General features: G+C 47.3%; 1 protein-coding gene across 4 annotated transcripts; it reads left to right on the top strand.

Moving 5' to 3' along the window:
* Positions 1-1,983: 1,983 nt before the first annotated feature.
* Positions 1,984-27,482, top strand: PARP16 (poly(ADP-ribose) polymerase family member 16). 4 transcript variants are annotated; one of them, XM_052646580.1, is made up of 7 exons: positions 1,984-2,292; positions 2,474-2,794; positions 17,554-17,691; positions 19,960-20,166; positions 23,032-23,203; positions 24,614-24,755; positions 26,113-27,482. In XM_052646580.1, exons 2-7 carry the CDS (start codon positions 2,621-2,623, stop codon positions 26,249-26,251), a joined length of 972 nt encoding a protein of 323 aa, XP_052502540.1. In that variant the 5' UTR covers positions 1,984-2,292; positions 2,474-2,620; the 3' UTR covers positions 26,252-27,482. The 4 variants fall into 4 exon arrangements, with proteins under 4 accessions (XP_052502540.1, XP_052502543.1, XP_052502542.1 ...); XM_052646583.1 differs by having other exon boundaries at positions 1,984-2,794; positions 26,116-26,194; positions 27,032-27,482; XM_052646582.1 differs by having other exon boundaries at positions 1,984-2,794; positions 26,113-26,194; positions 27,032-27,482.
* The last annotated feature ends 415 nt before the right edge of the window (positions 27,483-27,897 follow it).

The following is a 27,897-nucleotide window of genomic DNA, read 5'->3' as shown; positions in this document are numbered from 1 at the left end:
AACAGCTGGAACTAGACATGGAATAATAAACTGGTTCCAAATTGGGAAAGGAGTATGACAAGGCTGTACACTGTCACCCTGTTTGTTTAACTTACATGCAGAGTACATCATGCAAAATGCCAGGTTGGATGAAGTGCAAGCTGAAATCAAGTTTGTCAGGAGAAATATCAATAACCTCAGATAGGCAGATGACTCCACCCCTATGGCAGAAAGTAAAGAAGAACTAAAGAGCCTCTTGATGAAAGTGAAAGAGAAGAGTGAAAAAACTTAAAACTCAGCGTTCAGAAAAGTAAGATCATGGCATCCAGTCCATCACTTCATGGCAAATAGATGGGGAAACAATGGAAACCGTGACAGACTTTATTTTTGGGGGGGCTCCAAAATCACTGCAGATGGTGACTGCAGCCATGAAATTAAAAGAAATTAAAAATTTCTTGCTTCTTGGAAGAAAAGCTGTTAAAAAGCATATTAATGCATATTAAAAAGCAGAGACATTACACTGCCGACAAAGATCCATCTAGTCAAAGCTATGGTTATTCCAGTGGTCATGTATGGATGTGAGAGTTGGACCATAAAGAAAGGAAGCACCGAAGAACTGATGCTCTTGAACTGTGGTGTTGTAGAAGACTCGAGAGTCTCTTGTACTGCAAGGAGATCAAACCAGTCAATCCTAAAGGATATCAGTCTTGAATATTCATTTGAAGGACTGATGCTGAAGCTGAAACTCCAATACTTTGGCCACCTGATTTGAAAAACTGACTCATTTGAAAAGACCCTGATGCTGGGAAAGATTGCAGGCAGGAGGAGAAGGGGACGACAGAGGATGAGATGGTTGGATGGCCACACCTACTGGATGGACCTAAGTTTGAGCAAGCTCTGGGAGTTGATGTTGGTCAGGGAAGCCTGGTGTGCTGTAGTCCATGGGGTTGTAAAGTGTCAGACATGACTGAACTGACTGACTGAAGAGTTTTTTCTGAGACCATAAGGCTCTCAGACACTTTTGGATGCTTCTGGAGCAATACAGGTCTCATAGCATCCAGAGGTTTGATGCAGTTTGATGCAGACTCCTGGGAGCAGCCAGCACTGATTGCCAAGTATGAGCCTGGGAAACCACGTGATGGCTGGTGGTCTACTCTTGCTCTTTCTCCCAAAGTCATACATAAATGAGAGCAAGGACCTCTCCTCTGGGTTCAGGGTGCTACTCAGTCTGGATGGAGAAGGTTTGGAAAGTTCCTCCCTTGGAGGCTGCTTGAGTGCAGAGGTGTGGGCAGTGTGTTGAGGGGCTTCTTGGTGTAGGAATTAGCCATCACGTGTGCTTAGATTTCCATGTGACCATGAGGCCAAAATGTGGGGGTTATGTTAATGGGGTTGTGAGTTAGCGGAGGGGATGGGGGTCTGTCCCTTCCCTCCTGCAGAACTGGGTCAATCTGCCCTCTGCCCGCCCCTATTACTCGTCTCCAGGGGCTCCCTTTCTTGGAGGCTCTCAAAGGTCTTGTCTGAGAAGCCAGAGACTTTTGCAGTGCAGCGAATTCTGAAAAGCAGAGGAAAGGTCTTTGGGTTTTTAGACTCTCGGATTCACGCATCTGGCTGTGGAACCTTGGGCAATCATGGCAGCCCTCTGAGACCCAGTTGCCCTGGGTGTCAAACGACTCTTTTTGCATCAGCCCATTTTGGAGGGATATGATTCCAGAGGGAGGCAGGAGGTAGTAGCAATTCTCCAGGCAAGACCAGCAAGCTGAGCCCGCGGTGGGTCAAAAGTGCGCCTGGGTCAGTTTCTACTCGGGGCTTCAGCAAGGATGGCCCGCAGCAGCGTGGGCGACCCCGCCCGGGCCGCACACAGGTTAGCCGGGGACCACGCCAGGAGAGGCGCGCGGACGCTCCCAGCACTGGGGAGTGGGCGGAGGCGGACGCGGGAAGGGGCGGGCCCTCGCTGGGCGGGGCGGAGCGCCAGGCCGCTCCCGAGGCTCGGCGGGGACGCCGGCGGCTGCGGCGGGAGGGCAGGTAGGGCCGTGCGTTCGGCGGGGCGCTGGCGTCCTTCCGGCGGACGCCGGGCGGCAAGCGGACACCTACAGCTGGCGGGACGCAGGCAACGCCGAGGGCAGCCGGGCGAGCGCCGGGGCTTGCGACGGCGCCGGTCGAAGGCGGGACAGGAAGGCCCCGCGCCGCAGCTTCTCCCGGCGTAGGGAGCGGGCTCGGGCCGCGGTCCCCTCTGGGGGTGCCCCCACCCAGGCCGCTTCAGAGGACACGTGTCGGGACGCTGTCGTCTCACGCATGTCATAGCCCCTCCCCCAGGTGCGGGATCCCCGTCCGGCCGGCCCCATTATCCCCCGGCCCACCCCTCGCGCTGGCCCGCGGTCCCGGCCGGGTCCCTCTCCTCACCCGTCCGTCTCCCTGGGCGGCGAGTGGCTCGGCTTCCCCCGCAGAAGACACTCGTCAGCACGTTCTCACCCTGTCATCTCCTCTCTCCGCCTAGCTCGCCCCCGGCCGAAGGACCCCGGCCCCCTCCAGCCCATTGTCCGCGGGCCCAGCCCCGCGCTGACCGCAGGCTTGACCCTACCGACCCCCACCCGCCGCCCCCGCACCTCGGCGCGTCTCCCCCCAGAACGCACGGCGCCCGGGGATGCAGCCCGCGGGGTGGGCGGCCGTCAGGGAGGCGGCAGGCCGCGACGTGCTGGCCGCCGACCTGCGCTGCAGCTTCTTCGCCTCGGCCCTGCGGAGCTACAAGCGCGACTCAGTGCTGCGGCCCTTCCCCGCGTCCTATGCCCGCCACGACTGCAAGGACTTCGAGGCTCTGGTGAGTGTGCCCCGTCGCCCCCGGCACTGCGTCCGGGCCGCGTAGTGTGTGGAACCCTTGTTTCGTGAAGGTGCCAGCCCCGCACTTAACACCCCCAGCCTGGTCTTGGGGAAGGTTTGTTTCCAGGAGCTCAGAACACTCCCAACACCCTAGATATTGACACTCCCAAGTGACTCCCCGAGATGAAGTGAGAAATTCAACAATTGCATAGGCCTCCACAGCATTTCCTAGTGAATCAGCTGATTCTGCTAAATAGGAAGTTATCTATCCCTTTGCAAATGAGACATCATGTCATCAAAGCCACCGGGACCTCATCTTCAGATAACGTAATATGTGGCCAGTACGTTTATAAATTGTAGCATATGTCCACTACACATGTGAGCTGTTATTTCTCTGATGATTCAGGAGGCACTTAATTTCTTGCAGAGTTCACCTCAGGGTCAGCCTTCCAGATATTAGTTATCTTTGTAATCCAAATGTTCGGAATTACCTAGAAAAATCGAACTTGCCAAACTTGCTTCTCTTGAGAAATACGAAATCGAAAGCCTATAGGCTTTAAAGACATTGAGTTTGTACTCAGAGGTTTTCTCTCAGAAAAAACTCCAGGCCTACCCTGGTTTTCATTGGTGAGTTCTGCCAATTGCTAAGGAACTAAGTAATTGCAGTCTTGCAAAAATTCTTCCAGAGTAGAAAAATAGGGTAGTGTAATCTTGATACTAAATCTAGTAAGAATGATACAAGAAAATTATAGGCCAGTGTCACCGAAGAGTATAAATATCATCTATTAGGATCCTAAAATTAACAATATATAAAAAGAATAATTACTTATTAATAGGTTGGGTTTTTACCAGAAATGTGAAATTAGTTCAACATTAGAAAATCTCTTAATATCACAAGCCATTTTTACGGAATGTTGATCATGATTAGAATTAACAGATATTGAAAATTATCTCTGATGAGGTGGTCAGTATTGGGTGACCCGTTTTGCTTTCACTCCCAGATGGTCAAGGGGCAACGGCCCAGCTTCCTCGCCCCTGCCTGGTCCATTGCAGCTTAGGCTAGGGATGTGTTGATGGGGCTTCAGATCTTGACCACAGTGCATAGGGGTTTCAGGGTACAGGGAATGGGAGGTTGGAGAAAGAGGCAAGCAGACTGACTTCCCCCATGGTTTGTTCTGCAAATTCACATATTTAATTCTGTGCATTTGTGCTATCAGAGTGTTGGAGAATGAACCTTTCTTCATTTTTGTCAGTGGATATATACTGAGTTCCTGCTGTGGGCCAGGTGCTAAGGATACAAAATTAAAAGAATCAAGGAGAGGTTAACAGTCTGATCAGTTACCCTATGGGGTAAGGCCTATATACAACACAGAAGCCCAGAGCAGGACTCAACATCTTGGCAGTAGGCTGGAATCAAGAGAGTACTAACCAGGGGCAGTTACAACACCATGCTGAGTCCCCAGGGACATGGAGGATTTGGAGTTGCTGAGAGGAGGAGAGGGGTATTCCAGGAGTAGCAGCAGGATGGGCAGAATACCAGGATCTCATCAAGAAGGACAAGTCTGTGCTTCCATGTGACTTTTGTGGGGAATAGGAAAAGATGAGGCCAACCAGGGCAATCAGGGCTGTGCATGATCTGCCCAGATGTGTAGATTTTATCCTTGGTCTGGGAGGGCAGTAGTGACATCCGCGATGTATAAGACCCTTGTGCTGGCAGGGTGACAGAGGGATCTGTTCAAGAGTAGAGAGAGAAAAAACTGGGAGTCAGAGGGCCCAAACTCACCAGAGGTGATGCCCCATAATACGCTTTATTATTTTTTTCCAAGAAACATCCAAATGGACTAGAATGCTCAGCATGTTCTCTTTCTGCAAGAACAGAATCAGGTTACTTTGATAGATATGGGATAAACACAGAGGGATCTTTGGAGTTGTTCACGCATTGATTTGTTCATGCTTTTTAAAAAATTCATTTTAATTATACAAGTAATGTTTGATTATATTCTTGTTATAAAAAATCCAAGTGATAAAGTATAAGCGCCCCTGATGGAGCTCACCCTGCCCCACATCCCTCTCCATAGCTACTAGTGCACTCAGTTTGAGGAATACACTTCTTCCCATACTGGTAATCCTTTAGGAGAGCATTGACAATTTGGGTAGCCCCAAATAGCTGCCTCCTCTGTAGGGACAGACTGTCGTGCGCATGGGGCTCATTTGGGGGCCATTTTTAGACAGTGCACTCTTTCTCTCAGGGGCCACTGAAAAAAAGCAGATTCTTACCATCCCAAACTGTTACCATTCCTTATGGGGCCCCAGAGTGAGGGAAGTTAGCCCAGGCCATGCAGATTCTTGGTTTTCTTTAGCTCTTTCTGAGGAGAAACCTCTCACCAGGCAGGGCCTGGCATGACCTCTGGGGGCATGTGCATGTTCTTAGATAAACACACTTTAGGTTTCGTTTTGCCACGTGTTACTTGAGTTAAAGAAAAGGTGCAGAGAACTTGGCATCTGGACTTATGTCTTTCTGACTTAAAGGTTAACCTTTAAAAGAGAGTCAGATCTGGACTCGGCCTTCTGGATCATTTTGTGGTTACTTGGAGAAGGAAGGTTTGTAGCTTTTAAAAGTCTCCCATTTTCCATCCTTGATCAGGGAAGATCCTATGTGCCTCAGAGCAACTGAGCTCCTGGGTCACAACTACTGGAAAAACATCTCCCAGTTTAATTTGTTTGGCTAAAAGCACTTGGAAGTAATGTGAAACAGTGTATGATTTTCAGCCATTTAAAATTAATTTTCTCTACACTATGAGATGTCCTAACACCTGTAACACACTTGTTGTAGTTTCCAAAAATTAGATCTCTGGCTGAAATTACTTCTTGACAGTTGTTTTCCTGAGACTGCCCCCTGCTGAGCCACACTCTGAGGCTTAGCATTGCTCTGGCCTGTTCTTTCATGGGCTTCCCGGATGGCTCAGATGGTAAAGAATCTACCTCCAGTATAGGAATCTACCTGCAGTATAGGGTTTGATTATTTCATAGCCCCCCAAATTCCAGATCATCTCTCAAGTGCCTTTTTTTGAGAGCATTTCTGTCAGTGTTCAGCTTTTCGATTTTGTACCAGTTCTTTGTATTCCCAGTGCCTGGCCTGGGAGGTGCTTATCGGATGTTTGAGGAATCGCACTGGGTATGTGCTGATTGCCCAGGCTGAGGGTTTTTGATTCTGTTTCTTGGGAAAAAAGTTGACTAAGCTCTTTTCAGGTCAGAGAATCTGTAGCATTCTTGGAATGTCCAATAGCCTTGACCATCAGCCCCCTCAAACTTCAGGTTGTGCAGTTCACATTCCTGAATCACTGACACAGAATCTTGTCACTGGCGCCACAGCCGTAAGGTTTTTGTTTTGTTTTCCCCCCTAGAAAATACCTTCCCCTGGTTCTCCATTAGCCTGAAGACCCTTGCTGGGAGTGGGAGGTGGGCGGGAATGGCTCTTTTGTATTAATTTCAGCCCTTTACCACCCAAAGTGTGGTTGAGGGCCTGCAGAATCAGCATCACCTTGGAGCTTGTTAGAAATGCAGCTTGTTGGGCCGCACTCCAGACCTACCCAATCAAAATCTGCATTTTAAGGAGATCCATGGGTGTTTCTGGGTGTTTGTGGGCTTCCCTTGTGGCTCAGCTGGTAAAGAATCCGCCTGCAATGTGGGAGACCTGGGTTCGATCCCTAGGTTGGGAAGATTCCCTGGAGAAGGGAAAGGCTACCCACTCCAGTATTCTGGCCTGGAGAATTCCATGGACTGTATAGTCCATGGGGTCAAAAACAGTCAGACACGACTGAGCGACTTTCACTGGGTGTTTGTGTGCCTAGTAAAGCCTGAGAAGCACTGCAGCTAGCTACACTATTCCCATCTCCTATTCGGGGGCCCAAACTTCTCCAGTGACTGTTGGTTCAGGTCTGGCTTATAATGTCTAGACAAACTGACTCCTCAGTGTCTGGATTAAAACGTGAATAAGCTTCTTCCCTGACCCCAGGGCATGCCTGCCCTCTCCAGGCCACTCCCTCTCTGTCCCTGCAAACTCTGCTTCATCTTTTCAGATACAGAGGGAACCTCCTCTTATTCTGTGCCTCCACTTCCTAGCAGTTAGGAGTCCTTTGTCTGGGTTCCTACACAATTTTAACAAATTTGCTCTTATAAATAATGCTGTGGTGGGAATTCCCCTGGGGTCCAGTGGTTAGGACTCCATGCTTTTGTTGCCAAGGGCACGGGTTTGATCCCTGGTTAGCAAACTAAGGTCCTTCTATTACATTAATCATTGCTTATATGTCTAGTTATTTTCTTGAAGTAAATTCCAAAAGGTGAAATTGTTGGGCTCATCAGCTAACAGACCTTTCTAAGGAAAGCTTTTGTTGCTTATTTCCTGATTGGAAATTGAATATTAACATTTACTGGGAAGATCATTCTTTATAAGGGCCTCAACCTTGGCTTGAATTGGAATTACCTGAGAAGCTTCATACTGACATCTGGGTCTCACCGTGTACATATTCTGATTTAATTGGTTTGAGGTGGAACCCAGGCGTTATGTTTTTTGTTTATTTGTAGAGAATATGTAGCTTAAATTTTTTTCTAGTAATTGATTTGATCATTTCATGGGCACTCAGGTGCTGAGTAGCGGAGGAAATGGTAGCAAAGATTCAGTGTGGTCAGTAAGTGTCCTTTAGGTACATACTTGGTATCTCAATGTAAACCTCTCAGTCTCTCAGATTATTTTTTTATTTCTGTTTTCAGGAGGACTGTGTGTAACACATTTAATCTTCCTCATAACTCAGTGATGTAGATTCTGTTACCATCTCTGTCACCATCCGCTCATCAGTATATGAGATGGTGGCAGACAACTCTCCAGCTTCCAGGTGATGCTGGTGTGGGGTTAGGGTAGAAAACCACCCTTTTAAAGGGTCCCTGTGATGACTCTCTTTATGAAGAGGGTTGTAGACTCTCAACCCTAATCTGTGTTAGTCAGTCTGGATTTTCATACCTTCAGCTCAGTTCATTTAGTCACTCAGTCGTGTCTGACTCTTTGTGACCCCAGGACTGCAGCATGCCAGGGTTCCGTGTCCATTATCAACTCCTGAAGCTTGCTAAAACTCTTGTCCATCCAGTCAGTGATGTCATCCAGCCATTTCATCCTCTGTTTTCCCCTTTTCCTCCTGCCTTCAGTCTTTCCCAGCATGAGGGTCTTTTCTAATGAGTCAGTTCTTTGCATCAGGTACCCAAAATATTGGAGTTTCAGCTTCAGCATCAGTCCTTCCAGTGAATATTCAGGACTAATTTCCTTTAGGATTGACTGGTTTGATCTCCTTGCAGTACAAGTGACTCTCAAGAGTGTTCTCCAACACCACAGTTCAAAAGCATCAATTCTTTGGTGCTCAGCTTTCTTTATGGTCTAACTCTCACATCCATACATGACCACTGGAAAAACCATAGCTTTAACCAGATGGACCTTTGTTGGCAAAGTAATATCTCTGCGTTATAATATGCTATGTTGGTCATAGCTTTTCTTCCAAGGAGCAAGCGTCTTTTAATTTCATGGCTGCAGTCACCATCTGCAGTGATTTTGGAGCCCAAAAAAATAAAGTCTGTCACGGTTTCCATTGTTTCCCCATCTTGTCTGCCATGAAGTGGTGGGACCAGATGCCATGATCTCTGTTTTTTGAATGTTGAGTTTTAAGCCAACTTTTTCACTCTCTTTCACTTTTATCAAGAGACTCTTTAGTTCTTCTTCTGTTTCTGCCATAAGGGTGGTGTCATCTGTGTATCTGAGGTTATTGACATTTCTCCTGACAATCTTGATTCCAGCTTGTGCTTCATCCAGCCTAGCGTTTCGCATGATGTACTCTACATATAAGTTAAATAAGCAGGGTAACAATGTAGCCTTGATGTACTCCTTTCCCAGCTGGAGAAGGGAATGTCAAACCACTTCAGTATTCTTGCCTTGAGAACCCCATGAATGGTATGAAAAGGCAAAAAGATAGGACACTGAAAGATGAACTCTCCAGGTCTGGAGAACAGTGGAGAAATAACTCCAGAAAGAATGAAGAGACGGAGCCAAAGCAAAAACAGTGCCTAGTTGTGGATGTGACTGGTGATGGAAGTAAAGTCCAATGCTGTAAAGAGCCATACTGCATAGGAACCTGGAATGTTAGGTCCATGAATCAAGGTAGATTGGAAGTAGTCAAACAATAGATGGCAAGAGTGAATATCGGCATTTTAGGAATCAGTGAACTAGAATGGACTGGAATGGGCGAATTTAACTCAGATGACCATTATATCTACTACTGTGGGCAAGAATCCCTTAGAAGAAATGGAGTAGCCCTCGTAGTCAACTAAAGAGTCTGAAATGCAGTGCTAGGGTGCAATCTCAGAAATGACAGAATGATCTGTGTTCGTTTCCAAAGCAAACCATTCAGTATCACAGTAATCCAAGTCTATACCCAAACCAGTAATGCTGAAGAAGGTGAAGTTGAATGTTTCGATGAAGACTGACAAGACCTTCTAGAACTCACCCCCCGCAAAAAGATGTCGTTTACATTATAGGAGACAGGAATGCAAAAATAGGAAGTCAGGAGCTACCTGGAGTAACAGGCAAATTTGACCTCGGAGTACAAAATGAAGCAGGGCAAAGGCTAACAGTTTTGCCAAGAGAACAAACATCCTTTTCCAACAACACAAGAGAAGATTCTACACGTGGACATCACCAGATGGTCAATGCCGAAATCAGTTTGATTATATTCTTTGCAGTCAGAGGTGGAGAAGCTCTATACAGTCAGCAAAAGCAAGACAGCAAGCTGACTGTGGCTCAGATTATGAACTCCTTATTGCAAAATTCAGACTTAAATTGAAGAAAGTAAGGAAAACCACTAGACCGTTTAGGCATGACCTGAATCAAATCCCTTATGATTTTACTGTGGATGTGACAAGTAGATTCCAGAGATTAGATCTGATAGTCTCTGCCTGGAGAACTATGGATGGAGGTTCATGACATTGTATAGGAGGCAGTGATCAAGACCATCCTCAAGAAAAAGAAATGCAAAAAGGCAAAATGGTTGTCTGAGGAGACCTTACAGATAGCTGAGAAAAGAAGAGAAGGTAAAGGCAAAGGAGAAAAGGAAAGATATACCCATTTGAATGCAGAGTCCCAAAGAATAGAAAGGAGAGATAAGAAAGCCTTCCTCAGTGATCAGTGAAAGAAATAAGAGGAAGACAATAGGATGGGAAAGACTAGAGATCTCTTCAAGAAAATTAGAGATACCAAGGGACCATTTCATGCAAAGATGGACACAATAAAGGACAGAAATGGTATGAACCTAACAGAAGCAAAAGATATTAAGAGGTGGCGAGAATACTTAGAAGAACTGCACAAAAAAGATTTTCATGACCCAGATATTCATGATGGTGTGATCACCCACCTAGAGTCAGACATCCTGGAATGAGAAGTTAAGTGGGCCCTAGGAAGCATCACTAGAACAAAGCTAGTGGAGGTGATGGAATTCCAGTTGAGCTGTTTCAAATCCTAAAAGATGATGCTTTGAAAGTGCTGCACTCAATATGCCAGTTTGGAAAGCTCAGCAGTGGCCACGGGACTGGAAAAGGCCAGTTTTCATTCTGTTCCCAAAGAAAGGCAGTGCCAAAGAATGTTCAAACTACTGCACAATTGCACTCATCTCACATGCGAGCAAAGTAATGTTCAAAATTCTCAAGCCTGGCTTCAACAGTATGTGAACCGTGAACTTCCAGATGTTCAAGCTGCATTTAGAAAAAGCAGAGAGACCAGAGATCAGGTTGCCAGCATCTATTGGATCATTGAAAAAGCAAGAGAGTTCCAGAAAAACTTCTGCTTTATTAACTACACGAAAACCTTTGACTGTATGGATCACAACAAACTGTGGAAATTTCTTTAAGAGATGGGAATACCAGACCACCTCACCTGCCTGCTGAGAAGTCTGTATGTAGGTCAAGAAGCAGTAGTTAGAACTGGACTTGGAACAACAGACTGGTTCCAAATAAGAAAAGGAGTACATCAAGGCTGTGTGTTGTCACCCTGCTTATTTAACTTACATGCAGAGTACATCATGTGAAATGCCAGGCTGGATGAAGCACAAGCTGTGGTCAAGATTGTCAGGAGAAATGTCAGTAACCTCAGATACATAGATGACACCACCCTTATGGCAGAAAGCGAAGAAGTAAAGAGCCTCTTGATGAAAGTGAAAGAGGAGAGTGAAAAAGTTGGCTTAAAACTCAGTGTTCAGAAAATTAAGGTCATGGTATTCCGTCCCATCACTTCATGGCAAATAGATGGGGAAACAATGGAAACCGTGACAGACTTTATTTTTTTGGGCTCCAAAATCACTGCAGATGGTGACTGCAGCCATGAAATTAAAAGACGCTTGCTCCTTGGAAGAAAAGCTGTGACCAACCTAGACAGCATATTAAAAAGCAAAGACATTACTTTGCCAACAGAGGTCCATCTGGTCAAAGCTGTTTTTTCCAGTGGTCATGTATGGATGTGAGAGTTAGACCATAAAGAAAGCTGAGCACCAAAGAATTGATGCTTTTGAACTGTGATGTTGGAGAAGACTCTTGAGTCTCTTGGACTGCAAGGAGATCAAACCAGTCAATCCTAAAGGAAATCAGTCGTGAATATTCATTGGAAGGACTGATGCTGAAGCTGAAACTCCAATACTTTGGCCACCTGTAAGAAGAACTGACTCATTAGAAAAGACCCTGATGCTGGGAACGATTGAAGGCAGGAGGAGAAGGGGATAAAAGAGGATGAGATGGTTGGATAGCATCACTGACTTGATGGACAGAGTTGAAGCGAGCTCCGGGAGTTGGTGATGGAAAGGGAAGCCTGGCGTGCTGCAATCCCTGGGGTTGCAAAGAGTCGGAGATGGCTGAGTGACTGAACTGAACTTTCCCAATTTGGAAACAATCTCTTGTTCCATGTCCAGTTTTAACTGTTGCTTCTTGACCTGCATACAGATTTCTCATGAGGCAGGTAAGGTTGTCTGTTATTCCTGTGTCTTTAAGAATTTTCCAGAGTTTGTTGTGATGCATACAGGCAAAGGCTTTGGTGTGGTCAATAAAGCATAAGTAGATGTTTTTCTGGAACTGTCTTTCTTTTTCTATGATCCAGTGGATGTCGGCAATTTGATCTCTGGTTCCTCTGCCTTTTCTAAATCCAGCTTGAACATCTGGAGGTTTTCATACCTTAGGTTTGTGCAAGGTGAGCCTGTACGCAACTGTTCTGTCCTATCTTTCCTGCCTTCATCGCAGTGGGCCACCCCACTTTTCCGGGTGTCATTCTATGTGGTCAGGTCCCTGAGGCTGGTGACCTTGGCTGTACCTTTGGTTCATTTCCTTCCAGCACCTCCACCCACAGCTAGTAATTATGGCCTCAGGCATCTTCCTAGACAAGGGTTTTTTTTTTTTCCATATGTTCTTTCCTGCTGCCAGCCCTTCTAGGACAATATTGCTTAACATCTAAGCCTGAGTATCCCCGCTTTTCCTGGTGATAAGAATCACCTGTGACAACTTCTGTAGACACAGTGTCTTGGGCCACGTCCCAGGAGAGTTTGATCTGGGTTGTTGCCAGGTGTCCGCCAAGCTGTCCTGTGCCCCTCCCAACTCCCTCCCTCCCTCCCCCGCCCCAACCTGGACCCGAAGCAAGGAGACTAAGTTGTCTCCTGAGGTCATTGGTCCCCTCTCTTTTCTGCTTGTCCCCTGCTGGTTCCCTGCTCTTGGTTTCTTAGTCACCCAGACCACCTCTTCCTTTCTCAAACCCCTTTGACCACTTAGCAGTGTCCAGTGTTTAGGACTTGCCTGGGCTCCTTCAGCCACTTCTCCAACTGAATGCATCCTTATTCCTTAGAGCAGAGACTGCAAAAAGGTGGCCTGTGGGATGACAGGTTTTGTTTTTCATCTGGTCTTTTATAAGCAAGAAAAAAGTCTGAGGCTCCACAGCCTGGGTAGAGGGGGCCCTTAGGCAGAGAGCAGCTGGAGGTTGGTGGCTGGGCCCTTTGGTGGGCCTCCAGCGCAACACAGTCCTCACTGCTCTTTCCTAGACAACCTCTTTCTCTTCTTCATCACTTGCCTGGCCTTGGGGCTTGAGCCCTGGACCATCTTTTGGGAGAGGCCCTGTTCCCTTCTCTGCCTCTTTGTCCTGCTCTTTGCCACTGGGAATTCTCTTCCTCTCAAAATTCTACACCCTCACTTAAGGTTCCATTCCCACCCTACTTGCTGTGAAAACTCTTGCGTCTGCCTTCCCCTCAGCCCCCATAAATGCCTGCCCTCCTCCTGAACACTTTCCCCTCAATCCAGTTGTTGATAAATGCCTTCTAATGTCACCAACTGTGGTTCCTTACTCTTGTCTAGATGGAGAGTTTGTCTTCTTGACCACTCCCCCACCCCCCATACTACACATGACATACATCTTTCTTCTTAAGCCCTTTGACAGGGCTTAGGCATAGACAGTAGCTAGCTGTCTTGGCTGTGTTATTCAAGAAACACACCTAGAGCTTCCCAAGCAGCCTCTTAAATTTCTCCTAGAATTGCTCTCAGAGAAGGAAATGGCAACCCACTCCAGTATTCTTGCCTGGAGAATCCCAGGGATGGGGGAGCCTGGTGGGCTGCTGTCTATGGGGTTGCACAGAGTCGGACACAACTGAAGCGACTTAGCAGCAGCAGCAGCAGCAGCAGAATTGCTCTTTTGGGCTAAAACAGTCAGTCCACTACTAAATTTCTCCATTGATTTGGTAGGAAAGCATCATGGAGAATGAACTTGTGTCACGTTACCTGGCTTCACGTCTCTGCCTTGCCACTGAATAGCTGTGTGACCCTAGGCAAGGCACTTGAACTCTCTAAGCCTCAGTTTCCTCATTTTTATGTATGTTTGTATGTATGTATGTACATATATATCTTTTAAAGTTAAAAAATTTCTTTTATTGATGTATTCTTGATTTACAGTAGTTTCAGGTGTATAACACAGTGATTCATAATTTTTAAAGGTTATACTCCCTTTATAGTTAGTATAAAATATTAACTGTTTCCTTCACTGCACAATATGTCCTTGCAGCTTGTCTATTTTCACACAGGTAGTTTGTGCTTCGTAACCCCCTACCCTTTCCTACCCCTCCTCCCTGTCCTCCTCCCACTGATAACTACTAGTTCTCTATATCTGTTTGTTTGCTTGTTTTATTTACTAGTTTTATTTTTTGATTCCACATATAGGTGATATCACACAGCATTTGTCTTTCTCTGTCAGACTTATTTCACTTGCACAATGCCCTCCAGGTCCATCTGTGTTGTTGCAAATGGGAATAAAGCAACAGCAGTGCTCCCCTGTGTGGGCAGGCAGCTGTGGGAAGAGCCTGGGCCTAGCTCAGAGTTGAGAGGGGTCTCTCCCATGTCCATAGACTGAGCCCCTGAAAGAGGCCTTGTGTAACTGACAGTCTCTTGTGAGGCCTCCATCACTCGATCTGGACTGCTGGCAAAGGCTGTGGCTCGCAGGTGGGATCTGAGAGCGGCGATGGGTATGGTCATTCCAGTGGGAGATAAGACTCTGGCATAGCAGGTGTGGACCAGGAGTAGGAAAGAGTGTCAGTGGAGACCACGGTGTCCCTGAGGATATATCATTTGGAATGCATCTTCAGGTACTCTCAGGGGCTCCATGTTGCCTACAGAGCAAAAGTCAAGAGTCCCAAAGAGGGTACAGGGTCCTTCACAGGCTGATCTCAAGTCGTCTTCTCACTCCTGTTCCTCCTGGTGACGCTTCCGCCACACTCTTAAGCTGTAGTCACACTGAACCAGTTGCAGTTAATGAAGACAGCACTCTCGGCAGCCCCACTAACTCACTGCCTTCTTACTGCTCTAAGCACAGTACTGGTTTAACTTGGTTAACCTTCAGCAGGAGCCTCAGAAGTGGCTAATCTCATTCCAGTTATATGTTTGAGGAAACTGAAACACAGGAAGTTAACTCACCAGGTCATACAGCTAGTAAGGGGTGAGCCCAGATTTTGACCTGAGCCACCTGGGAAAAGAGCTTGCAGTTAACTTCCCTTGTTGCCATCAACGCCCCTGACTACAGGCTGCACTTCTGTGCTTCTTGTGCCCTTGCCTGTCAAACTCTATCACACAACACTTCCCCTTCAAAGCCTTTTCCCCCGCTCCCTTTTCTCCCAGCACCTACCCCAACAGGAGTCTCTCTTGTTCCCCTTTGTAGTTTGTACCCGTCTTTGTTATGACAGTGAATAGTTACAAGTCATAATTATTTCTCTTTCTGCTTCCCTACTGTGTAGCTTCAATTCTTGTGGAGCATCTACACATCCCTGTTTTTAAATTGAATCCCCACTGATGGTCCACAAAGCATGCAGATTTAGTTTTATCAGAAACCTGAGTCTGTTGATTGCATCTTTAGAAACAGAGACAGGAATAAAACAACTCTGAAATGTTACAGGGTTAGGGAATAAACCTCCCAAGGTTTGCAACTGTGAACTAGCTAAAAACAGAGGAAAGAACTGCTGGTATTCATGAAGTACCAACTACATCCCTAGAAAAGGTATGTGTTGTCCAGGGAGAAATGCAAATTAGAAGAAAAGAAATGGACATACACTGTATAGACCAGGCCCTGAGATTCTGTTACCTTCTTTGATCTTCCTGACAACCCACATGGAGATAGGGGGGTTCTCATGTTAGAGAGGAGATTGAGGCTCAGCCAGATCTAGTGGCGGAGCCAGGTCTAAGGAGTGGGGATTCAACCTGAGATCCATCTTTTCTTTCCTCTACATCAAGGGAAACAGAACTTGGAAAATACAGGACAGTCCTTGGTCTTGGGGAATCCTGGCTAGTTTGGAGAGACAGTACTGGGGCTGAGTGCTTTAGGGGTTTGGAGGAGAGGGATTGTCTGGGTTGGTAGAGTTGGGGGAAGGGGCATTCCAGGGGACTGAGTGAGCAAAGCTTGGAGGAGGTATGTTCACAGGTGGCATCGGTCTGCAGTGGTGTTTTAAGTCCCATTCTGGAGAGATTTGGCTTCTAGTCAGTTCTAATTTCTGAGAAGAAGCTACAGATACCTTGTAGCTCTCTGCTAGCCTAGGTTCCACAATCGCTTATCAGAAATCCTGGCACCAAGTCTGCTGTGGAATTCAGATTTTGCCTGATTTTACAGAGGCAATATTGTCCACCTCACACACCAGGTACTAGCCTATATCAGAAGGCTCTGGGATGGATCACAACTCACAACAGGCATTCCAGTTTTGCAGAAGTCCTTGTTGTGGTCCACAGAGAGGTCCAGGAGCTCGTCTTTGCCCTCAAGTGTGACAACTCAGGTGTTAAGGAGATGAGATTCACATTGAGTGACTGCAGGAACTGCTCTGGTCTAATGAAGCCCCATGCTCCACGGAGGCTGGCCCCTCTAGTAACAATATCATGAACATAACTACCAGGGTCCTTACAGAAAGTCACCACGCTCAGGGAAACCCCAGCTGTGGATTCCCCACACAGTTTCTTCCAGTCCAGCTGCAGTTTCCATTGGGGTGTAGTTACCATAAGCAGTGTTGCTTAGTTATGTATGTAATTGCTGTATTTCTTTTATCTGGTCTCCAGGGGAACAGGTGGATAGGAAATTAACTCACGCTGAAGGGAAAAGGTGTTAACCCTTTACCCGCAGTATGTACTCTGTTCAGTTCAGTTCAGTCGCTCAGTCGTGTCCGACTCTTTGCGACCCCATGAATCGCAGCACGCCAGGCCTCCCTGTCCATCACCAACTCCCAGAGTTCACTCAGACTCACGTCCATCGAGTCCGTGATGCCATCCAGCCATCTCATCCTCGGTCGTCCCCTTATCCTCCTGCCCCCAGTCCCTCCCAGCATCAGAGTCTTTTCCAATGAGTCAACTCTTCGCATGAGGTGGCCAAAGTACTGGAGCTTCAGCTTTAGCATCATTCCTTCCAAAGAAATCCCAGGGCTGATCTCCTTCAGAATGGACTGGTTGGTTGTCCTTGCAGTCCAAGGGACTCTCAAGAGTCTTCTCCAACACCACAGTTCAAAGGCATCAATTCTTCAGTGCTCAGCCTTCTTCACAGTCCAACTCTCTGGTAACATCTCCAGTAGAGTGCATCCCATAATCAGGTATTGAAAGTCCTGGAGAAAAAGACATTGTGTTAATAGTAACACAAAGTGAGATAATTCGATGAAATGAACTTCACATCTGCTCAGGTTAAGCTTTTTAAAAATTATTTATCTCTTTATTCTTGGCTGTGCTGCATGGGCGTTTCTCTAGTTGCAGTGCTCCAGCTCCTCATTGCTGTGACTTTTCTTGTCGTGGAGCGCAGGCTCTAGGGTGTGTGAGTCAGTAGTTGCAGGTCCCCGCTCTAGAGCCCAGGCTTGGTGGTTGTGGCTTAGTTGCTCAGTGGCATTGGTATCTTCCAGACCAAGGATCGAACCCAAATCTCCTGCACTGGCAGGTGAATTCTTTACCACTGAGCCACTAGGGAAGCCCTTCAGGTTAGGTTTTGTACCAGTTGAGTTACATATAACCTTCCAGTGTTCAGAGCGTTAGGAGTTGGGCAGTATTTGGAAAGGGATCACAGACTTACGCATTTTGCCCTCTTAAGAAATTCCTTGGAACATGAAAGAAGTGCAGGTTGCCTGCCTTACCACTAGAGGGCCCCTGGTTACTATCATTTTTCCCCAGGATCCTTGCTAACAGAAGTTTTCCCCACTTCAGCTTGCAGATGCCAGCAAGTTACCTAACCTGAAAGAACTTCTCCAGTCCTCAGGAGAAAAAGACCCATGGGCCTGGGACCTGATGAGCTGGATTTTATCGTCAAAGGTCCTGACAATCCACAGTGCAGGGAAGTCAGAGGTGAGACTTTGGTGTATAGGATCACAGATTCCTGGGCCTGGAGAGCTGTGGGACCTCTTTGTGCACCAGTGTGACCTGGGCAGCTTGTTGAAAATGTAGATTCCTGGACCCTGTCCCCAGAGATTCTCATTCTCTGTCTAGACTGGGGCCCAGGAGTTTGCATATTGGCAGGGCAAAGCCGTGTTTTCTACTAGCTGTGTGACACTGAGCAGGTTGCTGGGTGCATTTCGGTACCTGGGTTTTCACTCTGTAAAATGGGAATAATAATAGTATACTTCTGTCAGTGGACTGGCTCTGAGAATTAAATGAATTTCCTCACTTAGAATAATGCCTAAGGACACGTGCTAAGGGTTCAGTAAATGTTGGCTATCACAAGCACCCCAGATATTTCTAACAAGGAGGGGGATCCTTGACCACAGCTTAAAAGATTCCCGCTCTCAGGAAGCAATGAGGCAGACTGAAGTGGTGGATATCCTCAGGCTGGGTTCAGATCCCGTCTGTTATTTAGTCTTCTGTGCCCTCTTTGTAAATTGAGAATATTAACAGCTCAGAAGGGTGCTATGACATAATGTCCATCACCCCCGGCGTAGTTTCTGGCACAGGGCAGGCACTGCGTAAATTGGCTTCCCTTGCCTGGCTGGGATCTTGCAGGGACAGGCTGGGATGACAGGGGTCAAAGTGTAGACTGACAGATCGCTGATCTGGTGTTCTTACCTCTAAGTGGTAACAGGGGTTTGTCTATACCATTCTTCACTTAATCGTTTTTAATTTAAGAGCATTTGATTTTATAAGTTCCTGCTAAAGACAAAAATCCTCCTTACGTGGCCTAGAATTTGGTGTATCGGTTTCTGGTGTCTAGGGACATCCCCTATCCACGTTGGGTGGTAAGAAAACATCAGCATCTGGAGTGGGAGTCAGGATACCTGTGTTCAGGCCCAGGCTGGGCTGCTAACTCCTGGGTTATGCTCTTTGGGTTTCACTTTTGTCATCTGTTAAATTTAAATTTACTCCTTCCTCATCAGGCGTTTACTGGCTGTTGGGTGTTACAGGCAAAGTAGATAAAGCAATTGCTTCTTGATGTTTGATTATAGAGCAGTTAAATTCCATTAAAATATGAAGTGTTGGGATCCAGGCTTATCAACTTTTTATTTATCGTGCCCAAGTGAGGACATTAGTCTACCGCATATCATTTTACAAAAGGATATTTTAATATGAAAAAGGGAGGATGGCCCTGACCTCAGGCTGAAAGGATAATTCTTTTAAAGAAGGGCTCATGGCAGCCTTACATCAGTGTAAATATATCTGTGAAATTGCCCTTATTTTTGTCATTTAATCATAACCCAGCGAAAGCTTGACCACAGACTGACTTGGGTCTGGGATGTACTGTTGGAAAGTTACAGAAATGATGCGGTCTCTGCCCTGAAGAGCATTATTATTACCCCTTAGGAAGGAGTTCATCCTTGCATATCAGTTGACTTCTGCTGCATCACAAACCATTCCCAAAATCTACTGGCTGGCAGCAACATGGACTGCTTCTCATGATTCTCTGGGTTGGTCGGGTGTTTCTCCTGAGCAGGGCTTGCTCACGCAGGGCTGTCCTAGGGTAACCTCACGTAAGCGTATGGGGCTTCAGCTATCCCAGCTGAAGGCTGCTGTGGCTGGTGCCTGCTTCTACAAGGCTGTCATCCTGTAGGAGGTTTGCAGGGCTTGTGAAGGGTTCCCAGCAGCAGACAAGGGGAAGGGAAGCCCTTTTCAAGTCTCTGTTTGCCGTATGCTTACCAAGGTCCCGTTAGCCAAGAGAAGTGAAGATTTAAGGGGTGGAGAAATTGATTCCATCTCCCTATGAAATCTTGATGGAATTCCACCTGCAAAGTCACATTGCAGAAAGGTGAATGGACAGGGATGGGAGGAAAAATTCGTGGCCAGCTTTGTAATTTATCACACCTTTCTAGCTCCTGATAGTATTGTAAAGATGGAATGCAGGAAATAAATGTGAAAGTGTAATGAAAATTAGATGTGATCTTTATTTAGAAGATACAATTCATACTTCTTAGTTAACTGACTGTAGGGGAAAACACCGTTAGAGGAAAGCAGTCTTGAGCTGTAGGCTCTGAACTTGTTTATAAACTGATGTTTTTATTCCTGTGAAACCAGTTGTTCTCATGAGCAGAGCCCATAGGAGCTAAGCCCCAGGCTTTAGGAGGCCATTTTGGCAGCACTCTTTACCAGCTTCCCAAATAAAACTGCGACTTCCTGCATGTTTTCAAGTTTGAAAAGATCCAGAAGCTGACTGGTACCCCTCACACGCCTGTCCCCGTGCCGGACTTCCTGTTTGAAATTGAGTACTCCGACCCAGCCAACGCCAAATTTTATGAGACCAAAGGAGAACGCGACCTCATCTACGCCTTCCACGGGAGCCGCCTAGAGAACTTCCATTCCATCATCCACAATGGCCTGCACTGCCACCTGAACAAGGTGGGGCCCAAGGCTGCTGACATCAGGGGGCTGTGAGGAGGGTGGCCAGAGCTGGTGAGGGTGAGGGTAGGTAGGTTCACCAAGGTCTTTCCACTCAAAGTGTGGTCTGTTGACCAGCAGCTTCACCTAGGAGCCTGTGAAATGCAGAATCCTTGGCCCACCAGACCTGAGTCAGAACCTACATTTTAACAAGGTCTCCAGGGATTCCTCTACTGATGAAAGTCTGAGAAGTGTCGCTTTAAAGATGGTTCTCAGCCTTGGGTGCACATTTAGAATCGCTTGGGGGAGCTATTAAGAGTCTGGATGCCTGGCTACGTCCCCAGCCTGTTAAGTCAGAATCTCTGGGAGTGGGGCCTGGGCACCAGTATGCTTCCAGAGCTCCCCAGGTGATGCTACTGTGTGGCGAGCCTGGTCTTCCCAGCATGATCCCTGGACCACATCCCTGGGAGCTTGCTGAACACATGGAATCTCAGGCCCATCCAGACCCCATCATATGAGAAATCACAATTTAGTAGACTCCCAAGTGATTCATATGCATGTTGAAGTTTGAGAAGTACTTGCCTCGGGGACCCTCCAAGAGAGTCAGTCATTAGGAAATTGAGAGGAGCTCCCTCCTTGAGCTCCCCCGCACCTCTTTTTTAGGGAAGGGCCCTGTGCTGGGTCATCGTTGCTGCACATGGGCTTTCTCTAGTTGGGGCAGACGGGGCCCACTCTTCACTGGGGTGTACAGACTTGATTGCCCCACGCCATGTGGAATCTTCCCAGCCCAGGAATCAGATGTGTCCCCTTCATTGGCAGGCAGACTCTTAACCACTGTACCATGAGGGAAGTCCCTTTCCTCCCTTTTTTAAAATGGGTAAATTTACTTAATCTCTCAGAGCCTCGGGGTCCTCATCTGTAAAATAGGATGCCATTCCCCACCTTCTGGTGTCCTGACAGGACTGAAATACTTCACATATGCAAAGGGCTCTTCCTGTACTTAAGCACTAAGGAAGCAGTGGCTTCTTTCAGAGGCTGAAGGAGAGGGACTGGGGGGGTGGTTGGAGGGTGCAGCTTCTCCCTCGGTTGTGCCAGCATCGGCCTTGTCTGGGGGCTGGCTCCATGAGCTGTGGGCTCATTTGTAGCTGATGCAGCTCCAAGGCAGGAGAGACTTTTCCAACACTGCTGCAGCTGATTATCGCAGTTGAGTTGTGTTGAGGGGGACGGGCCTGTTTACTCTGGCTCTCGGCTTATTATTATGGCCAGGCTACTGGAATCCAGGGGCCCTACACTTCACACTAGAGCATGTCTGAAGAAGTTGCCTGCTGATTCCAGTCTTGTAACCAAGCCTTTGCTTGGTTGAGGGGTTTGCTGCTTAGAAGCATCTGATCAGAGCCCTTTGGTGAAGTGGATGTTCTTCTGGCCACCTCTGTCTGGGTTTTCAGTGAGGGGCTTGCTTGAGGGAGCCTGCCTGCCAGCTGAAGCTCTAAGAGTGTTTCCTTGGTAGAGATACTCCCAAGTTTCCTGCTTTGTGCTCCCCTGTGCATGGTTCTTGAGTCTAGGGAATTGTGTATACATGGGAGGCATAAGCAGAAATGGCTGTAGGGTCAGATCAGAGATATTGCCTCCTTGGAGGTCTGTGCTAGCTTTTGAGATAATGGGGACATTGTAAAATGGCCAAGCAGAGGCTTGTTTCGTTTCCCCTAAGCTTCACTTCATTGGTTGAGAATTGTGGAAGCCTGGTGCCGCTGAATAGGATGTTTCTCAGTTCTCAAGTAGAGGATATTCACTGAGCTGCGTAAGGCCGTTCAGTCATCTTAAGATACTGACACTGAGGCCCAGAGATAGAATTTGAATTACAACTTATGTCAAATTCCATCCAATGGTAGCAGTTACTTGGAATATTGTGTGAGGAGTCTGAATCAATATGAATGAGTGCCATGATTGATATTTTTAAGTTGGCATCGTGATTGATTATTGATGTCTACATGGGCAAAGGATGTGTTTGCTATGCCTGCTGTGGCCTCAGCATGCAGGTATTTCACCTGAGAGCCTTCTCTTTTACGTGGCATGCTTCCTTGTGGAGGACAGCAAGTTAGCACTTACCGCCAGCGATCTGCCTCCTAGAATTTTGGACCTTTTCTTGGTCTGCACCAACACAAAACTTAACCCTGCTTCTCATATAGCTCTGCCTTATTTCGTTACAGTGTCTGGTCTGAGAGTTTCTTTTCCAAGTAATGACTCAGATCACTTCCCCTAGTCATTTAGATGTGACCGCCCTCTCCCTGCACACAGGGGCATGACTTTGCTTCTGCAAGCCTGTCAGTGTCACCATGCTTAATCTAGTCATGTAGCAGGAATTACTGATTCCCTAAGACACGAGAGCCTGTGATGGAATAGCCACCGCTCTCTCGTGCCAGGTATTCTGTGTGGTGCTTCATGTGCGTCGTCTCGTTGAATCCTTGCCCATGACCTTGTGAAGAAGAGATCATCATCACCACTTTGCAGGTGTAGAAACTGAGGCCCGGAGAATTTATATTACTTGCTATCTTGTTAGAGGGGTAGACAGGGTTCAAACGTGGGTCCATTTGGGCTCTTAACACCTGTGTTTGTCTTACTCAGCCTTAAGCACTAGAACTACTAGTTTGCCAGGTTAGTCAGCCACATCGACAATCAGTTAAACTGTGGTCAGATAGGAATGTGTTTTTGTAATATCCCTGTGATGATGTCATGGGATTGTTTGATCTTATGTCTTTTCCTGGGGTCAGGAGAGGCTGGGAGACTTTGTGTTAACAGCTCTACTGAAGAAAGACCTGTGTTGTTTTGCTGCTCCCACTCGGCACTCACCCAGTCCGGTTTGTTTTCTGTTGATCTCCGCTGTTCCAGACATCCTTGTTTGGGGAAGGGACCTACCTCACCAGTGACCTGAGCCTGGCCCTCATTTATAGCCCCCATGGCCACGGGTGGCAGCACAGTCTCCTCGGCCCCATCCTTAGCTGCGTGGCTGTGTGCGAGGTCATTGACCATCCAGACGTCAAGTGCCAAACGAAGAAGAAGGGTGAGTAAGCGCTTGGCCCTGCCCTGGGCTGCAGGCCTCTGGGTGTCAGGCTCTTGCCTTTGGCCCAGCTGTTGGGTGGAACACCCATTGCATGGCAAGGGATGGGCTGGGTGCAGAGCAGTGTAGGATAGAGCCTGCCTTCAGGGAGTGAGCCGTCTCCTTAAGGACTGAACACAAGGTGAAAAGGGTATCATCTACAAGGCAGTAGGTCAGTAGTGCCAGCTGAGAGTGCTGATAAGGTCCATGGGATAGCTCAGAGGAGGGGGCAGTCACGGTGGGTCCAAGTGCTCAGGGAAAGCTTTGGGGTAGAGAAGAGGAAAATGAACTGCGAGGCCAGAGCACAGGCTCCTTGAAGGCAGAAACTGGGTCTCATTCACTCTTGGGCACCTAGTGTCAGCAGGGAGCCTGGTACGTACTTGACATTCAATAAACATTTGCTAAACTGAAGCTAAGGATGCGTCTCGCCCTGTTCCTCCAGGCCGCTCTGGTGTGTGCTGGAGCCCCAGGAGGATGTGAGGGGCAGCTGAGGCCATGGGGGTAAATCCTGGGCTCCCCAGTGAGCAGATGACCAGTGGGCCCCTGAGTCTGCTCTCCTGATCTGTCCCTTAAAGCTCCGCCCCCTGCTGTTTCGTCCTGAAAGGCAGAGAAGTCACAGAATTGTCATTCTAGACTCCAGAGCTGGCCTGTTGGTTCCACTGAGAGAGGGAGGATTGAGAACACTGTTCCTGGCCCCTAATATAAAACAACTGGAAGCCTGGGGAACGGGCCCAGCTCTGACGCCACTCTCCCAAACCAGACAGCATGAATATTCGCTTGTATAATTCTTAGGAAGTCTGCACACCATGACATTACACATCAGGACAAGACCTGGTAACGTCTGCTGTCACGAAGCTTCGGCCTGTTGCGGGCTTTTTTGGTGGTTGTTGTTGTTGGTTCTTTTTCATACAGCTTTTTCATGTTACTGAAAGGAAAGGGTTTTCGTTTTTTTTTAAACAAGTCATGGTACGAAGGGTGGAAGATGAGTGTTCTAGGAAGCTCGAATCCAGAATGGTTAATTTAAAATGCCTGTTAAAAGGCTTGTTCTAGATCAAGTCCTGTTGCTAGCCCCGGATGATTTTTTTGTTGTGGCCATCAGTCTGCTGCTTCCCTCTGCTTTCCCCACTCAGTCTTCTTCTTTTTTACCCTCTTGTATCTTTTTTAATTTTCCTATTCCCTTTTCCCTCTTCCTGGTGGTCTGTCTGTGGGACTCTCCTGTATTTTAGTCCTGCTTCCCGTACATACACAGGCCATTCCTCTGCCTACTGGGGCCTCTCCACCCTCAGGATCAGGAGGCTTGACTCGTTTCTACTCGTAGTTTGCTTTTGTGATTGTATTTCCCCCTGTAAAGTTGTGCTTTTTCTCCTTATTCAGATTCCAAGGAGATAGATCGCAGGAGAGCGAGAATCAAGCACAGTGAAGGGGGCGACGTCCCTCCAAAGTACTTTGTGGTCACTAATAACCAGCTCTTGCGCGTGAAGTACCTGCTGGTGTACTCGCAGAAGCAGCCCAACAGGTGAGAAGGACAGTTGCTGCACGAAATCCAGGAGGACAGCCAAGGGCGGTGTTCATAGGAGTGGGTTCCTGGTTGTCAGCGGCCCCTCTCCCTCAGCCTAAACCGCAGCTATGTATAAAATACATAAAGCACTCTGCTTCATGTAAGGGGTAAGGAGGGAGGAATACGTTGAATAAAATGTGGTCCTGGCCCTAGGGGACTGGGTATTATAGTGAGGAATGGCTTTGTTAACACAATGACTTGAGGGACTGAATGAAGCCGAACCGTGAAGCCCCTTAGCCACCTAGGCTCTGATCACAAGGCTGAAATCCACTGACTGGGCTGAACTGAGAGGTAGAGTGGGGCCAGGATTGAGCTGGAATTCTGATTCTGTGCTGTCTGGCTCAGTCACTTTCCACAGTGACTCTCAAACCACCACCTGCTCCTTTTTGGACCTGAGATGCTTCATCTTTATCTCTAAAATTAGAGTGTTGAATCCAATAGCAGATGAGGCCATCCTACCCCACATGAATCTGAGAGTGGCGATTCCTCACACTGTTCCAGCAGTGTGTATTTGGGGGTTTGGCAGGGCTCTCTGGGGTTAAGGGTCACTTTGAGATTTTGTTGCATTGTTGGTAGAGTTTCTCTTGGGGATGAGCAACAGGTAAGCAGGTTAGACAGGGAAAGGGTTATTGTTAATACTCCCAACTCCTGCTTATCTATACCAGTGGCTTCTATGCTTCAGGATTCAATAAACTGGTAAAATCCTCTCCCCTTAAATCTGGGAAGTATGTACAGGGTTCCTAAGTTTAGGGGACAGTATTCTGTGCTTTAGAATCATCTGGCTTTTTCTACTTGAAAATTCCATTCCTTTCCCACTCCTTCCTGCAGTGTCTCTGTACTGCACATTTGGATGGCTTAGATCATCTCCCAGTGGGTCAGAGAGGATTTCCCCTGCTCAGAGTGATATCTGTGCATGTCTGAAAGTGAAAAGCTTTGTGCTAAATACCCTGCCACCTGCCGCCATCTGGTCATCTGCCTTAGCGAGGTCATCTGTTTAGATACCACAGTCTTGCTTTAGAAAAGACTGGTTATAAAAGGTACAAGAGGAGCTATAAAAGAAAAGATCAGGATGAGCTCATTGCATAGCTGTCTTTGTACATTTAGAAATTGTTCTGGTGAAAGGCATGTCAGTGCCAGGGCAAACAGCTCCAGATTTTTTGAGCAAAGGAGCACGCATGAAGCTTCATTTCATGGCTCACTCAGAGGACGAAATTCATCATTTCATCTTCTCTGAGCCAGAAGTTGTTGCATACCCTTTAAAAAAATATTTTTCTCTTTGTTCCAACATTCCCCCCCCGCCCTCTCGCCGCTGAAGCAGGGCTTCCAGCCAGCTCTCCTGGGTCTCCAGCCATTGGTTTACGGTCATGATCACCCTGTATCTGCTGCTGCTGCTCGCAGTGAGTGTCATCAACTCCTCAGCTTTCCAACACTTCTGGAATCGTGCGAAGAGATAATCTTTCTGGGCCTGGTGTGGGGGCTACCTCGATCACGTGCCTTATGATAACTTGTTCTGTATCTCCTGTGCCCCCCATCCAGCCAGGTCAAGCCTGGGGGCCACTTGGGGACCACAGGACAATTTTCATATGCCATAAATATATCAATTGCCTTTGACGATGCTCTCCGCCACTCTAGTCAACAGAGGGCACTGGCCCCTCTTAGCTTTTGGGGGAGATTTCCTGTCTGTTCCTTCCTAAACAGTCTTAGGGAGTTGGCTTTTTTGCCAGGGCCAAAGGAGAAAGTCCTGCTGCATTTGAAAACAAAGTGTCCAGGCTGTCTGTGGGGTGTTTACAATTGCTTCTGGTGGACATCGGCCCTTCTCTAATGCCTTCTTGGAAGGCAGAAAATGTGTAGTGGGGACTATAAATCACTAGGCAGTTGCCTTGTTTTGACTTGAGACACCCAAGAGGAACAGTCCTGTTTCTCATAAAACTCAGTGGGATCGTTTTGAATTCCATCAGCCTTTGTATGCGAGTGCAAAACACTTTTCACAGTCTTCTCACGTCAACAAACAGTCCTCTGCTACAGCTGTAGCCCCTCCACCCAGCCGCGGATGAGAAAGGAAGGAGTCAGAGGCCTGATAAAAACGATGAGCGACGCAAGTCGTCTTTTTCTAAAAATTACCAATTGCTGATTACAGCCTAAATGGAACCAAATGTTTGTTTTCTGATTTTTTAAAAAAATAACTATTTGACAATTTGTTTTTATGAGCTAAAGGGGGAAATTTCTAACCCTAGAGCACCATTTGGCCAGCGCCCACAGCCTCTTTCCTGGCCATGCTTTAGAGAAGAAAGATTTGAGCTGCAGGCCTGCCTCCTGCTCTCGTTCTCACGAAGCTGCCTTGATCGTGGCCCATCAGCCGCAAGTGCCACACTGCAGGCCTTCTGGGGGTGGCCGGCCTTTGAAGCAGAGGCTGGCCTCGGTGTGCCACAGGCGTGTGGGGGCCGCGCCTCCCTCCCAGGGCCTGCGGGCCTCTGAGACTCAGCCTGGGCTTTAAATGCGCAGGAGGAGGCTCAGGCTACTCCTCAGGCTACTCCGGGAGCACTGGTTCTACCTGCTGTATCCTCTGCCCCTCCTTCCTGCCCAGTGCCAGCCATCACCGAGCCCTGATTTTGGGGGGAGATTTCTGTAAAGAAAGAAGATGGAAAGTCATTTTTCTATAATTTGTGAAGTTGTGAAAAAGCCACTATCATGGTTTCTACATTGAATATTGGAACATTTCAGAAAGAATAAAGATATTTTCCTAATTTCCAAGTTGCCTTTGTGACTGCTTTTCAGCCTTAACGCGAGGCTGCTGTGTATTCGTTGTGAAAAATTTCATCCTCTCTTTGCTTCCATGTTGGGGGTAGCCATTTTCTGGAGAGTATGTATCTCTAGGATATACACAGGCATTACATTTATAGTCATTGATTTAGCAAATGTGAGCACCTACTGTGTACCAGGCACTAGAAATAGGAGCAGCATCAGGTCCAACTGCTCCTCCCCTCATGGAACTGACGGTCTAGCAAGGTAGACAGACCAGCAGACATTCTCAGGAGTGAAGTTGGCATTATAGGATATTATAAAGGAGTTCTGGAAAACAGTTGGCAAGGTATCTTAACAT

This window comes from Budorcas taxicolor, chromosome 10, assembly GCF_023091745.1.
Source record: "Budorcas taxicolor isolate Tak-1 chromosome 10, Takin1.1, whole genome shotgun sequence".
Taxonomy (NCBI): Eukaryota; Metazoa; Chordata; class Mammalia; order Artiodactyla; family Bovidae; genus Budorcas; species Budorcas taxicolor.
The sequence above is the reverse complement of the archived record's forward strand: the minus strand, read 5'-3'. Positions and strand labels throughout refer to the sequence as shown.